We start from the raw sequence: 15,192 nt of genomic DNA, 5'->3' as shown, positions 1-15,192 counted from the left end.
CCCCTTCCAGTCCCTCAAGGGGCTCCAGGAAAGCTGGGGAGGGACTCTGGATCAGGGAGGGGAGCCACAGGACAAGGGGGAAGGGTTTTAAGCTGAAAAAGGGGAGATTGAGGTGAAATCTGGGGAGGAAATTCTTCCCCCTGAGGGTGGTGAGAGCCTGGCCCAGGTTGGCCAGAGAAGCTGTGGCTGCCCCATCCCTGGAGGGGTTCAAGGGCAGGTTGGAGGGGGCTTGGAGCAACCTGGTCTGGTGGGAGGTGTCCCTGCCCAGGGCAGGGGGTGGCACTGGATGGGCTTTAAGGTCCCTTCCCACCCAAACCATTCTATGCATCATGTATTTACACAAATCAAACCAGTATTCAACCGCACGCAAAGGTTTCAAACCCAGATCTGCTTCCCCCAGCCACTCGGTGCAGAAAATGCTCCCCCCATCACCCCCCTTCAGATAACACCCCCCTTCACATAACACCTCCCAAAAAACTAGCAATCACAGACCCCACGTTGCCTCTCTGACCCCGGGACACCCCGAGCACGGGCTCCACACTACAATGACTCTGCAGAACTGAGAGCTGAGGGACGCGGCCGCCCGTTTCTTCTTCCTCTGAACCGGTGACCGACTCAGAGATTAAATCCCACACGCTTCTCTTCTTGGGCCCCCCATGGGGTACTTATCGCTCACAGCCTCTCACCTTCACTCTCACCCAGAGCCTCAGCTTCTGCAAATCTCTGCAGGTTCACTTTCACCCCTACATCCCCCAAAAAGCCTTCCCGAGCTGCACAGAGAGGCTCGGAAGCGGCTTCTCGCACCCAAATCCACTTCTCACTCCTGCAGACACTACATAATATTTTATCTTTTTCATTATCACACAGATCTACTTCTTATTGATTCACAGCCTTTTTTTCCCCCCTCATTTCCAGACTAATCCGACTCACACCAGTCTATGCCCATCTCAGCAGAACTGCCCTTTTTCCCCCAACTTAAGCAAGATTTTTCCCATTTGAGCTTCGTTTCGCTGAGAGAAGGCAGCACAGCAGGTCCTCTGCTCCCCAGGTGATCCAAGAAGCCCTTCTCTTCCAAATTTCCCTACAAAAAGCTTCATGTCTCAGCAGCCAATTAACGAAAATATTATTTGCATCAGGGTTCTGACAATTCCCAACAGTGCTTCGCCCCCTCTCCCTCCGGGCCCAGGGCTCTCACACCCAGTAAATTCAACTCACTGGGAATTTAGAAAGCAAAATTCCTAACATATTTTAAAAGAAAAAAAAAGGAGAAGAATTGGGCACTAGGCAAGCAAATTTGATGCACTGGGAATTTAGGAAGCAAAATTTCTAAGATATTTAAAAAAAAAAAAGGAGAAGAATTGGGCACTAGGCAAGATCATAAGCAAGTGGTGGGATTGTTTTCCATTTCTTTTTAAACAAAAGCACACTCAACTGCCACAAACTGCCACAAAGATAAAAAAGGAGAAGAATTGGGCACTAGGCAAGATCATAAGCAAGTGGTGGGATTGTTTTCCATTTCTTTTTAAACAAAAGCACACTCAACTGCCACAAAGATGTTTTTTTTATTTAAAAACCAGCTTTAGCACCCAGCTGCTGGCCGTGCGTGCCTGCCTGCACGATGGTGGGGACTCAAACACTCACGTTCAGCTCGTGGGCAGCTGGCAGCACTGCGTGCCTCGGCTGCAGGGACACGTCTGCTCTGCCCCAGCTCCCCAATTTAAAAACCAAACCAAACCAAACCAAAAAATCAGGCTGCAAACATCCAGCCAAACGGCTTCCGAGACTTGTTCCAGCCTGGAAATGGCAGGGCCACTTTTGGAGAGCTTTGTCTCTTGGCCTGGTCACCTTCCACGTGCCTGAACCCTGCCCGTCCCGCTCTGCCTGGATTAATTACCCCCCACAAACCCCACTGGCCTGGGTTTTCCAGAGCAAAAGCAACAAGTGAAATGGGGAGCTGGTGGAAAAAAAAAACAACCCTCTTGTACTCAAAAAACCCCCCACTTTGTAGCTCAAAATGGGCAAAGGTCAGCATCAATCTCTTCTGCAAACCCAAAAGCACGTGTAAAACATCCCAGAGGCTCCAAGACTGTGCCACAAACACAGTGCTGCTCTCTTCCCTTCTCTGCTGACTCTAATTATATATAAATTATAACTCTAAATAATTTATCTCATGCTTTTCCTGTCCTCCTGTGCTGGCACCGAGGAGGAGATGAGCTCCTGAGACAGCAGAGCAGGAGCCAGACCGTGGTGGGGACAGAGGGAGGAATAAAAGGGCTTCCTTGGTAAACAAGGGCTAAAATGATGTTCCAGGAGAGAGAGAAATGGGAAGAAGGAGAAGAGAATAAGGGAAAGAAAACAATAGGATGGAGGTTTTGCAGCAGCGAGTGGAAGAAGATAAAAGCTCTTAGAAATACACTGAGGTTAACAAGAAAAGCCCTTAAGAGGAAGGAAGCAGCCCAAGAACCTGTGCACCCCTGAGCGTGGATAAAAAAAATCTCCCTGTGTTTTTTGCTGTGGGGTTTTTGTTCCCAAAATGTGTGGGGCTGAAGGCCAAGCGCAGACACTGTGGCTGCTGTTTGTCCCTCCCGTGTGAGCTCCATCCGAGGAGCTGCTCGCCAGGGAAGAACCAGAGGTGGAGGATTAAGAGGGAAATAAGGAGACACGGGTGCTGAAGCTCTTTGGTTGGGATTTCAGTCTGCTGGGAGGACTGAGAGAGTTGGGGAGAACCTGGAGAAGAGGAGGCTCCAGGGAGACCTTGGAGCCCCTTCCAGTCCCTAAAGGGGCTCCAGGAAAGCTGGGGAGGGACTCTGGATGAGGGAGGGGAGCCCTAGGAGGAGGGGGAAGGGTTTGACCCTGAAAGAGGGGAGATGGAGCTGAGATGTGGGGAAGAACTTGTTTGGTGGGAGGGTGGTGAGAGCCTGGCCCAGGTTGGGCAGAGAAGCTGTGGCTGCCCCATCCCTGGAGGGGTTCAAGGGCAGGTTGGAGGGGGCCTGGAGCAACCTGGGCTGGTGGGAGGTGTCCCTGCCCAGGGCAGGGGGTTGAAACTCCATGATCCTTAAGGTCCCTTCCAACTCTAACCATTCTATGATTCTACAAAGCCACTTCACCAGCCTGAATAAACACCAGTGAAGCTAACGAAGAAGGTCTCATTATCATCATACTTTATGCTGTACCTCTTGTGCATCACACCCAACTCCTGCTGGCCTGGGGCATCTCTCACAGACCCACCAGAAGCTGCCAGAGCACTCTGGTGTCTTGGTGGCAGGGCCTGTCCCGTCCTTGTCACTTCCCCAGCTCCTCGATGCCACACGTGGAACAAGGTCTAAGCCTCACCAACATCATTTTGGAGCTGGGGGACAGACACCGCTGCTAAAGCAAGAAATCTAAGCCCACAGACGAAGCCGGCGGCACAAGAAAGGTCCTGGGCTGATTAAAAACTCCAGCCTATTTTCTTTCATGCGAGATAAATTTCTTCAAATTATTCATTTTGGCTGAAAACATTTTCAACTCAAGGGCAGAAGACTGAAGGGCTGGGACTTACCGACCAGGAGAACCCACTTTCTGCAGGGAAACCCCTTCCCGCCTGTCTCAAACATCCTAAAAACCCAGGAAAACTCCATTTTTGCTTTCAATATTTCTCTGGCTTGAACCAAGGGGAAAGAACGAGGCCTCATCTCTCTAAAATTCTAAAAGACCTTGCAGTGCCTGGAAGGAAGGTCGGTCCAACTGCAATTAAGCTTTGGCTTAATATATCTCTTATCTGCAAGCTGTGTTTGGCTGAGCGCTCCCATCCAGGCAGCACAGAGTGAGGTTGAGCGTGCAAGAAAAACACAATTTGCCAGAAATCACAGCTATTGAAGTGTCATCTCACCTTTTTAACTATAAAAAACAGTATTAAAATTGAACAGTCATAAAGTCATACCTGCTTCAAACTGCTCTAGTTGCAATTAAAGTGAGCCTGGTAACTAAACCTAACACTAATTTCAACAACAAGGTTATATTTAGTCGAAACAAACAAGGCTACAGTGTTAGGCAATGAGAAAAAGCCCTCTGTTTCGGAAAATAACTGAAAATAACTGTGAAATATCTGAAAATAACAAAGTAACACCAGTCTGGAATTTATTTGTAAAATAGATTTGGCTTTAAGAGGGATCTCTGCGTTGGAGAACCATCTATGCCACGGTTAAACACGCCGATTTCAGTTGCTGGGATTGATGCCCCAGGGATTTCCCCCCCCCTCGAAGCGCTCACCAGCGCTTCCCATGTCCCTCACCAGTGAAGGTGAAGGACCGTGGCACTTAGAAAGCCACCAGTCACCAAATAAATACTTTCCACAACCTCCTACCCCTTTTTGTTCCGAGGAATTTAACGCGGTGGCTCCAGATCTTTCACAGCACGAGCCATTTTATTTTTGGACCTTGCCTCTCTGAGGGATGCTTGTATTAAACCGCATCTCCACCACCCGCATTTTTCCCCTAGGAAAGGCAAAAAAAGGGATCAAAGCAGAGCAGATATTTTATTCTCCAAGTCCAAACACAAGAGATTTTTAGCGCCGTCCGAGCGTTTGAGCAGAACTAAAGCTTCAGGGACGCATCACCCCGGGTCTCACCCCCTGACCAGCTGCCACCAAACAGCCTCATGATTTATAATACACCCAATTATTGCAAAAGCCATCATTTAGAGTCATTCGGCAAGATTCCCGACGGGTTAATGAGACCTGTATCATCACGGGGATGAAATTACCTTGTGTCTGGGCAGCACCACCCTTCCGGCCCCCAGCAGCTCCAAGGGATGGGATTGTTACTCGCCCTTCGTTAAGGAAAGGGTTTCACTTTGGAAAACACCCCAATTAATAGACTAATTGCTCAGGGTCGTCCCCAGCGCAATTAACGGGTGGGGTGCAGGTGGAGCCAGGCAGTTCCCAACCACTTCCCTTGCACTGGTGAGAATATTCGCCCTTTTTTATTATTTTTTATCCTTTTCTATCTACTTTTTTTTTTTAAATTTGCTCCTGTAATAATAGAAGGCCCTCAGGGAGATTCCTAACTTGGGATCCCTGGTCTAGAAGCTCTCATTACGTTCATACCATCAGCACTTAATGGCAAGTCCCAAAGGAACAACTAAATTCCTTGCTGCAGGTGAAGGACAATACCTGTTTTTCCTGAAAAAGGGAAAAAAATAGTCCCAAGGATGAGCACAGAGCACGTGTCCCCTCGGCTCATTCTCGTGTCTTCCCACTCAAAGTGCTCCCTATCTCCAGGGACAAATGATCTCTTTTTTCTGAGCGAATAACTACACTTTCCTGCACCCGATGGAGTCACCCTACGCTCACGTAACGCAAAAGTAAGAGGAGTTAATGTACTTAATATCATTCCACCCATCAAATTCCATCATCTGTTAATTCCAGAAGCACCAGCAGAATATAGAAAAAAAAAAAAAAAATCTAGAAAAAGCTTTGTCAGCTGAGAAAAACCCTGGTTTTGTCCTCACTTGAGTGTGGCCGGTGGGGATGGTCCGCTCGGTTCCTGTTTTGATTTTGCAGAGCAGCTCCAAGTTGGCCCTGCAGCCTTGGAACTGCCCATTTAAAAGTTGTCTCAAAAGAATGATCTTCCTTTTTATTTTAGATTTCTCCATCACCCCAGGCATCTCCGGCAGCAGGGTTTTATTCCCTACCTACTGTCAGGGGGCAAAAGGCTGAGGAACCTCCGTAAGCTGCGATGTCCCCGTGGTATTTGGCCCTTCTTGCTCTTTGTCACCGCAGGACGTGGGTCTAAACCGGAGTCTCAGTTGGGGATTTCAGTTTTCAGCTCAAGGTGGAAACTCTTGGTTGCAAAAACGGGCTGTTTTGTGGCAATCCCCATGCTGTTAAGAGAAATCAGGCGCTCCTGTGGAGTTAAGGACGAATCAGCGCATTTATCTTTTGCTTTTTGAGCCTGGAGTTCAGGATTGAATCCAGGCACAAACGAAATCACCGCAAACTCAATCATTTCCCCTTCGCTAAGGCAGAATTAGCTGTTAATGCTCTGTTTATACAGGCATCAAGAAGAGAAATATCCCAGAAACTCCACACGTGCAAGCTCCCTGGGAAGAGGCTCGAGGACAACGCTCCATCAGGCAGGACTTTCATAGCCTGAAAAAAATATCTTACCTTTCAGAAAACTTCCACCTTCACACAAGGATGTGCTATTTTACAATATATAACATTTTGAGCCCTTTAAGGCAAAAAGATATTGTTTAGCAGAAACAAGAGCAGAACCACTGCTTGCCAAGCATCCTTTCTGACCACAAACATCACAGAATTCCCTTCCGATGTGTTCTCTAAATGAGTAACAAACCCATTACACTCCCACGGCCACGAAACGTTAACGAGTTCCAGGGTACAATGAAGCTTTCTCCAGAGAAAAAATGGTGTAGGTGTAACAAAGGCAGCTATTGTTTTCAGGACGTGGTTACACTGCGGAGCTGAGAAGTCTCTCGAGTTCTCTGCTGCAAAGATCTTTTCCAAAAAATACATCTTTCCCAACATTCAAGCCACAGAGAAGCCAGAGGAGATATTTTCTGTGTGGAAGGGAATGGAACAGTCCAATTTAAGAGATAATGGATCAAAATTCACAGATTCAGATAAATACCCTTCCTCTCCATCCACACCTTCCCACCCAAGCAGTAGCTGGATGAGATGTGAAAGAGTTTTGACCCAACTTGGCATGTGCAAAACCAAGAGATTGACCCCACTAAGACACACATCCTTCTCTAGACTAATTAGAGTCCTGCTGACATAATGGCAACTAATTACTTTGAACCAGAAAAGACATCCCTTTTGCATGGACAACATAAACACACGCTCCCAGATAATTCACTTCCAGTTCTGAGGAACTTTGCTGGACCCCCAGTCTCTCCTTTCCCTGTGGGGACAGGGACAAGGAACGCATCCCAAGGGCACACCTCCAACCTGCCATCCTTCACTAAGCAGCTCAGTGGAGAAGGACCCAGGAGTCCTGGTGGAGAACAAGTTAAGAGCCAGCAATGTGCCCTTGGTGGCCAAGAAGGCCAATGGCATCCTGGGGGGCATCAAGAAGAGCATGACCAGCAGGTGGAGGGAGGTCATCCTGCCCCTCTGCTCTGCCCTGGGGAGGCCACAGCTGGAGCACTGGGACCAGTTCTGGGCCACCCAGTTCAAGAAGGACAGGGAACTGCTGGAGAGGGTCCAGTGGAGGCTACAAAGATGATGAGAGCCTGGAGCATCTCTCTGCTGAGGAAAGGCTGAGGGACCTGGAGCTGTTCAGCCTGGAGAAGAGAAGACGGAGAGGGGATCTCATCAATATCTAAAGGGTGGGTGTCAAGACGATGGGGCCAGACTCTTCTCAGTGGTGCCCAGTGACAGGACAAGAGGGAATGGGCACAAACTGGAACATAAGAAGTTCCATCTAGACATGAGGAGGAACTTGTTTGGTGTGAGGGTGGCAGAGCCCTGGCACAGGCTGCCCAGAGAGAGGGTGGAGTCTCCAGAGACTTTCAAACCCCGCCTGGACACGTTCCTGTCTAACCTGCTCTGGGTGACCCTGTACCCTGGGGATTGGACTAGATGATTTCCAGAGGTCCCTTCCAACCCTGACCATTCTGTGATTCACACTCCTGAAAGACCAGCAAAACCAAAGTTGAGTAACTCAGCAGTTGAGGAACCCTCCTGGCCCTCCCTGCCATGTTCCCCCAACATCTTCACTACAGAAGCCCCACATCCCTCCCATACTCCAACAACCCCTCCAGCAACATGGAGAACATCCAGCCTCTGCCTTCCACTCATCCCACAGCATCCTCATCCTCCATGGGCAAGAAGACCCTGCCAGACACCCGGTTAAATACCCAGGTCACCAAAGCCCACCTGAAGCTGTAGGGCGAGTTTTAAGGAAAGCAAATAAAAACCAGAGGAAGTGGGTTTGGAAGTCAGACAGAAAAGCCTTGTTGCCACGCTCAAAGAAGCCAAGGAAAAAGCTTCGCTCAGAAATGGGTGGTTTCTACTTAACGCTTCAGGTTTAATGTTTTCGTAAAGCCCTAAAAATACTCGTCTTTTTATAAAAAGTGGAAGAGCATTTACGCTAGTTGAGACCTTGGCTGAAAAAACAAGGCCCATCGTAATCCGGTGTAGCTCGTTAGCGCTGTACGACAAGATTTAAATAAGATCCTTAACCTAAAGGTCTCAAGTGCACAACAGATTATCTGGTTTTTCAAGCCATGGGCTCCTCCAAGAAAAAGATATTCCCTCTCCCATCCAAGCTCGTTTTCCTTAAGGATCTCAGAAACGTGCTCAAGCTTCTGTGGAGCAGCCAGACCCGGGTTATTTTTTATTTTCCAGGACCCTGCTGAAGTGACGCAGGCAGCATTAAGCCATCTGGAATTCCACTTATCTGCCAGGGGCGCGGGACAAGGGGAGGCTCCTCCACCTCTGCGTCTGCTTGGCAGGCGAGAGCTCTCTCTTTTGGGTGCATTTGCTCCGGTTTGGAGGGTTTTGAGTTAACAGTCTGCTTTGGAAAAACTCTGATTAGAAAGGGAGAAAAGCCAACAGGGCTGTCACCTATCAATCCGACTCGCGTCATACATGAAATAAATAATATCACTTCTCCACAGCGTGGAATTATTTTAACTCCCCAGGCTCGCATTAGTTTTTTAAAAGACTTTTTCTAATTCATCTTGGAATTAGTCAAGGAAAGATGGCATTTGAGTGATTCCAAACCAACCAAGAGGAGCCTGCTTTATTGTCACTTTTTGAGGATTCAGAAAGGCACAAACCTTCTCTCCTTTGCCAGAGGTTCATCCAAAAATCGCGGGAGGTGCCAGCCTGGCCCTTGGTTCTCCTCTGGCTCAAACCATGGCGAGCAGGAGCTATAAAGACACTTCCCCCCCCCCCGAGCTAATTTATCAATGAAGAAAGAGGAGGAATATAGTTTCCCTGTTTTATGGCGTGGTGCAGTTCACAGGCTTCCAGCGAGATGCTGATGTGTCCCCCGAGAGCACTTGTACTTTGGCCTGAAGCACAGACGCAAACTCCAGAAAACAAAGCTACCCAAGCAGCTCTCATCTCATCTCCAGAGGATATTTGTCTTCAAAAAGGAAAAAAAAAAAAACCAGTGCTCAGGAAGAACACAAATTCTGAGTGGCTTCATTTCTGCAATTAAAAAGCACATCAGGATCTTCGTATCAGGGAATAACACCCCCAGGTACCTGCACGCGTCAGCAAACTGAAATTCTTTGTGCTTTTTGTGGCGTTTGAGAGCTCTAAAATGCTTGGAGAAGGCAAACACGTAGAAAAGAGACTGCAAATTCACTGTCAAATAAGCGAGAAGGGTTCTGCTGGGCTGTTGTGTACAGGAAAGTGAAGCAATGAAGGCCCAAACCTCTAATGCAGAGCTTTTCTCACCCAGTGAGCTTATTAAGCAGCTAATTAATTTCTACCAATAAGGTAAAATCAACAGCAGAGCCGATAGCAGAAATAACTCAAGATTCCTAACTCTTGTTTAGGCAGAAAGCGACGCTAAGGGTGAAATGCTCTGGGGAAGGAGGAGCTCAAGCAAGGGAGAAAACAACCCAAAAGTCTCCTAACATGAAAGAAGCCTGAAATAAAATGTTTTATATCCAGTTTCTGGCACCCAGAGGGGATGTTGTGACAGCAGGTTCTGCTCCACGGCCAGGGATGCCAACCTTAAAATTTGAACCCATCCCTACCACCCATATAGATTTCACCACTCCTGGCCCATTTCAAGCCTCAAAAACACAGACAATTCCAACTCCAGTCTGTCACTGGAAACCCCAGTTTGGTCCTCGATGGAGAGTAAGGGAAGGCACATGGAGAACGGCTGCTGGTTTTGCTGGCCCCTGCTCTCAGACCTCAAAGGGGACAGTCCAAACCTGAAAACTAAACTTGAAGTAAGTCCACCAGGCTTCAAACCACTTGATGCGTCTGTATCGGTAGCTAAAAGCCTCAAAACCCCGCAAACTCAAACAAAAATGAAGAAGTTTCCCTTCTGCACGCTTGGTGATGGCTCCAGGCTTGGCTTTTCCCTGACACAGACCATTACCACCAGTACTGGATGAGGAGAGAGACACAAGTCTCACCTGGAGGATTTTTCCATAATATTCCATAATATTACCCTTGGTCAAGTTAAAAAAACAAAACCCAGTCGTTTACCAGTTCAACCAGCCAAGGCCACGCTGCGACACAACCTAGCGATGCTGAGAGGAGGGAGCAGCAGAAGAAATTTGGCTTTAGTTGCAGTAATTTGGCTTTAGTAAGCAAAAAAATCCTACTTTCACCCAAGGAAAAATGAATTAACCACAGAATAAGGTGCGTCTCCTCCCTTCCCTTCCCTCCTCCCTCTGTTTTACTCGCTTTCGTTTCTACCAAACCATCCTGAAATTATTCTTTAAATAAACCCTTCAGCCAGTGGCCAAAAGGGAGACGGAAGGGCCTGTCACGGAACATCTTCGAGAGGGGATCTGACCCGCAGCTCTTTAAGAGACAGGAATAGAAAAAGACATCTCAAATCCGTAGCCATCCGCGCAGGAAAGGAGCTTTGGCTCTCGACGGACGCTTCCTAAGCCGCTGGAAAGATGCTGCAGCTCCCTTCCTGCCCCGTGAAACTTGGTTTTCACATGGGCAATCATGAGAAGGACAGATTTTTTTCTCCCCTAAGCTGGGCTGGAAGAACCAGAGCTCCGAGGGAACTGGTTAAATCAGCATTTTGGGCTTTTAATCGTGTCTAAACCCAGCTGCCGAGGCAGCCCCGGCTCCCGCGGAGCCAGACGGGTTCTGAGGGAGGAGAACAAATCCTGCCCCTCCTATTTACTGAATGAACGCTCGCCTGGCTTCACGAGGGGGAATAATTAAAACAAACAAAGGAGAGTACCGACGGCTTCCTAACAATTTTTAGGCCTGTTTGTAGAGCAAACACTTCTGCAGGGCCGGGGAAAATAATTTCCAGCCATTGACCCCACCATTGAGAGAGCAAAAGAAGCCGCTAAAGACCCGAATCCTGCTGCAATAAGGTGGCTTGTCCCCGTTTCAGCTCTGAAGCTGATCCCTGGGCACATCAGGAGGAATCTCAATTTTGGCTCAAAGGGGTATTTGGCAGCTTTTTTTCTTTATAGGGGTGACGGCCTCAAAGTAGAAGGTATGAAAAACGAGCTCCAGCGGGGCAGCAGGCAACAGGACCCACCACAGTCTCCTTCGGGTATTGACTTGAAATGCTTCTCGGTGCTTTTCCTACCTTCATTTTGGGTGAGAACCATTCAAAATCCATCCCTGCTGGATTTGGCAGGCTCGTGCTGGATGTACAGCTTCACCCACGGCAGCCGGAAAGCGTTCCCAGAGCAAGGTCAGGCGAAGAGCAGGTTTTTTGCGTCAGCCGCTTTCGAGGTGGCAAACGGATTCCAAGCCACCTCCGAAGCCGAGCGAAGAAAAATGACTTTTTTTTTTATATATATCATTTTTTTTTAAACATTCAGAAGACACCCTGTACCGAACAACGGGGAGGAAAAGCTTGGCTGGCATTCAGCAGGCAGCATTAATTCAATCGCCAGGGGACACGCAGGCCCGGAGAAATCTGCTGTCAAGAGGGAGAAGCGGCGAAAAGGGGGGTTATTTTGACATGATGAGTCAACCCACCAAGAGGAATCCACCAGGGAAGGGCTCAGGATGCTGAGGCTGCGTGTGCAGGAGGGGGAAACACTGTCAACCCTCCCCCAAAGGCATCAGTCCTGGCTGGGATCTCTCTTTAATATTATAGAGATATCATACTTTATTACTTTAATATAATAGAGAGGTAGAGGAAAGAGTTAAGACTCGTTTTAAGAGCAACAGGGACACCTTTCTTCACAGATATTAAACCTTTTCCAGGGATGAAAGGCTCTGCACCCTCCCCACGTAGCAACAGGCCCTGGAATAAAATATAATAAAAGGAAAAAAAAAAAAAGAAGTGGGGCCAACACGGTGCCCTCACCCACAAAACCTGCCCAGAGCCATCAGGGCGGCTCATTCCAACAGCTCCTTCAGCCCTTCAAGTCTCCTCACTCTGCCACAGAACATACCTAAAGTGAGATAAGCAAAATTTAAAAAAAAAAACCCAACACTTTGCCATGGTAAATCTATGGGAAAACTAATTCAAAAGCGCTTTGCAGAACAATGGTCAGGCGTTTAGTTGAGATAAGGTGGGGGGTCATATAACCCCTCACTATTGTCTCCCCTCAGAGCAGCCCAACCCCAGCGAGAGGACGCAATCGCCTGCCCCCTGCCATGATCCCACGGACCCAGGAGCCAAGAGGCTCCTTCTGCAACACGAAGCCACCTCAGACACACCAACGCACAGTTTAAATTGAATAAAATGACAGTTTTGTCACAGAAATCTCCCAGGTTACTGCATGGCCTTCTATGCTGGAGTGACTGCACCAACGGACAAGGGAAGAGCCACGGATCTCATCTACTTGGATTTCTCTAAGGTCTTCGACGTGGTCCCCCCCAACATCCTCTAAATGGGCAAGGTTTAGATATGATGGGTGGACAGTTGGGTGGAAGAAGAATTGGTTGAATGGTCACATCCAGGGAGTAGGTGTCAACAGCTCAATGTCCAGGTGGAGATCAGTGACAAGTGGTGTCCCTCAGGGGTCCATATTGGGACCAGTAAAGTTCAATATCTTCATTAATGACATGAAGTTGTTGGAGCAGGGCCAGAGGAGGCCCTGGAGATGCTGGGAGGGCTGGAGCCCCTCTGCTGGGAGCGGGGGCTGAGAGAGTTGGGGGGGTTCAGCCTGGAGAAGAGAAACCTCCATGGAGGCCTTGGAGCCCCTTCCAGTCCCTAAAGAAGGGGGGCTCCAGGAGAGATGGGGAGGGACTCTGGATGAGGGAGGGGAGCCAGAGGAGGAGGGGGAAGGGTTTGACCCTGAAAGAGGGGAGATGGAGCTGAGATGTGGGGAAGAACTTGTTTGGTGGGAGGGTGGTGAGAGCCTGGCCCAGGTTGGCCAGAGAAGCTGTGGCTGCCCCATCCCTGGAAGGGTTCAAGGGCAGGTTGGAGGGGGCTTGGAGCAACGTGGGCTGGTGGGAGGTGTCCCTGCCCAGGGCAGGGGGTGGCACTGGGTGGGCTTTAAGGTCCCTTCCAACCCAAACCATTCTGTGATTCTATGTTACGGCAAAGATTGTCACTTCCAACCCAAACCACTCTATGATCCTATGTTACAGCAAAGACTGTCGCAAATACCTCATCTTAGAAGGTAAGAACCTCTGCCAAGGAGGGTCAGCTCAGGGCTGTGCTCTTCACAACGAGCATCTCAGCCTGTGCCACAGTCCTTCTTTGCAGGAGGCTGCAGCTGATGGATGGGGATGAAGAAGCCCCACGTAGCCCAGGGGTCCACCCCAATGACGCGTCCTGCAGTCCCCACGACTGGCAACAACCCTCCCCAGCTCCTTCCTCGGCGGCGGGAGGTAGGTGAAAAGTTTCAGCATGAGTAGGCTGGGAAACACCTTCACGTTTAATTAAACTTCAGAGTTAATTCTGCAATGACTCAACCAATCCCAGGAGGCGCATGTCGCACCCACCCCACAACAAACTCCTCTGAAGGCCTCCATGGAGGACTCCAGCATCTCCTGCCCACCGGCGGCCACTCTCAAAGCCCTCAGAGCCCACCCTCCACCCCAATGATGTGTCCTGCGGTCCCCAAGACTGGCACAACCCTCCCCAGCTCCTTCTTCGGCGGCGGGAGGTAGGTGAAAAGTTTCAGCATGAGTAGGCTGGGAAACACCTTCACGTTTAATTAAACTTCAGAGTTAATTCTGGAATGACTCAACCAATCCCAGGAGGCGCATGTCGCACCCACCCCACAACAAACTCCTCTGAAGGCCTCCATGGAGGACTCCTGCATCTCCTGCCCAATGGCAGCCACTCTCAAAGCCCTTAGAGCCCACCCCCCCAGAGCCAGGCACAATCCTGAAGGTTTCCCAAGGTTATAGATTATTTGTTTGATGTAAGAAAGCGGATATTCTTAGAAAATAAAGATTTTGCAGGGAAAAGGACTCTTCTAGCATAGGTTGGAGCTGAGGCTGGTCCATAAAGAGGCACCATGACCTCCCAGATGACTCCACCACCAAAACGTGGCAGGGGGGCCCCATTTCCTCCCCAGAAAAAAAGATGTTTGATTGAATCACTCTGCCTGGATGCTGGAAAAACCACCATGGTCCCAAGGGAGACGGAGGCTCCACCTCCCAGCCCATCCCCAGGGTGAGGGGCAGCATCAGAAGAGGGGGTGTCACCGGCCCATCACAGCACCCCCCCTGGGCTGGAGGTGCTCAGCACCCCCCCATCACCCAAAAAGGGTCCTCACAGAGATCCCCTCACCACCCTCTGGGGAGGACCAGCACCCCCTGACACCCACCTAGAGGGCTGGGGAAAGAGGGGGGGGAAAGATGTCTCAGCATCGCCTTTCTCTGCTGCCAAAAGCAATGGGAAGGGGGGGGGCTCTCAGCTCCCCAATTTTCTCCCACCAAAGGGGTTGAGGGGGCCCTCAGCTCCCTCCTTTTCCCTCACCAAAGGCAACCGATGGGACCCCAGTTCCCTCCTTCTCCCCACCAAAGGGGCTGGGGGGGACACTCGGCTCCCCCCCTTCTCCCTCACCAAAGGGGTTGGGGGGCCCTTGGCTCCCCCCTTTTCCCCCATCAAAGGCAACCAAGTGGCCCCAGTTGCCTCCTTCTCCCCACCAAAGGGGCTGGGGGGGCCCTCGGCTCCCCCTTCTCCCCCCAAAATGGACCCTCACCCTTCTCCCCCCCACCCAAAGCCACCCGAGTGGACCCCAGCCGCTTCCTTCTCCCCGGCAAAGGGACCGGGGGGGTCCCTCACTCCCTCATCCCCCCTCAGGGACCGGGGTCCCCCCCCACCTCCCCGGGGCGCCGGGCCGCTACCTTGAGGGTCACGTCGCAGAGCTTGCCCTGCCGCCGGATCTCGCCCATCACGCCGTAACCACGGCTGGGCAAATCGCCCACCGAGAAATGCACCAAATCCTCGGGGTCCAGCTCCGGCTCCGCCGCAGCCGCCGCCTCCAGCATCTTCCCCGCCGCTCCCCGCCTCGCTTCGCCTCCCCCGCTCCTTGTCCCCGCCCGGCCGCCGTAGCGCGGCCTCTACACACACACCCCCTCCCACTTCCGCCTCCCGCCACTTC

At 50.2% G+C, this 15,192-nt stretch overlaps 1 protein-coding gene across 1 annotated transcript in view; it reads right to left on the bottom strand.

Annotated features, from left to right (window-relative positions):
• KLHL18 (kelch like family member 18) overlaps nucleotides 1–15,146 on the bottom strand; it is a 30,754-nt gene extending 15,608 nt beyond the window's left edge. The window contains exon 1 of the mRNA XM_014955476.1: nucleotides 14,936–15,146. Coding sequence (XP_014810962.1) covers nucleotides 14,936–15,079 — 144 coding nt within the window. The 5' untranslated portion in view covers nucleotides 15,080–15,146. The remainder of the gene's footprint in view (nucleotides 1–14,935) is intronic.
• Between the last annotated feature and the right edge of the window lie 46 nt (nucleotides 15,147–15,192).

The sequence above is a fragment of the Calidris pugnax genome, unplaced genomic scaffold, assembly GCF_001431845.1.
Source record: "Calidris pugnax isolate Ruff unplaced genomic scaffold, ASM143184v1 scaffold266, whole genome shotgun sequence".
In the NCBI taxonomy this organism is placed as follows: domain Eukaryota; kingdom Metazoa; phylum Chordata; class Aves; order Charadriiformes; family Scolopacidae; genus Calidris; species Calidris pugnax.
This window is presented reverse-complemented; position numbering and strand designations above follow the sequence as displayed.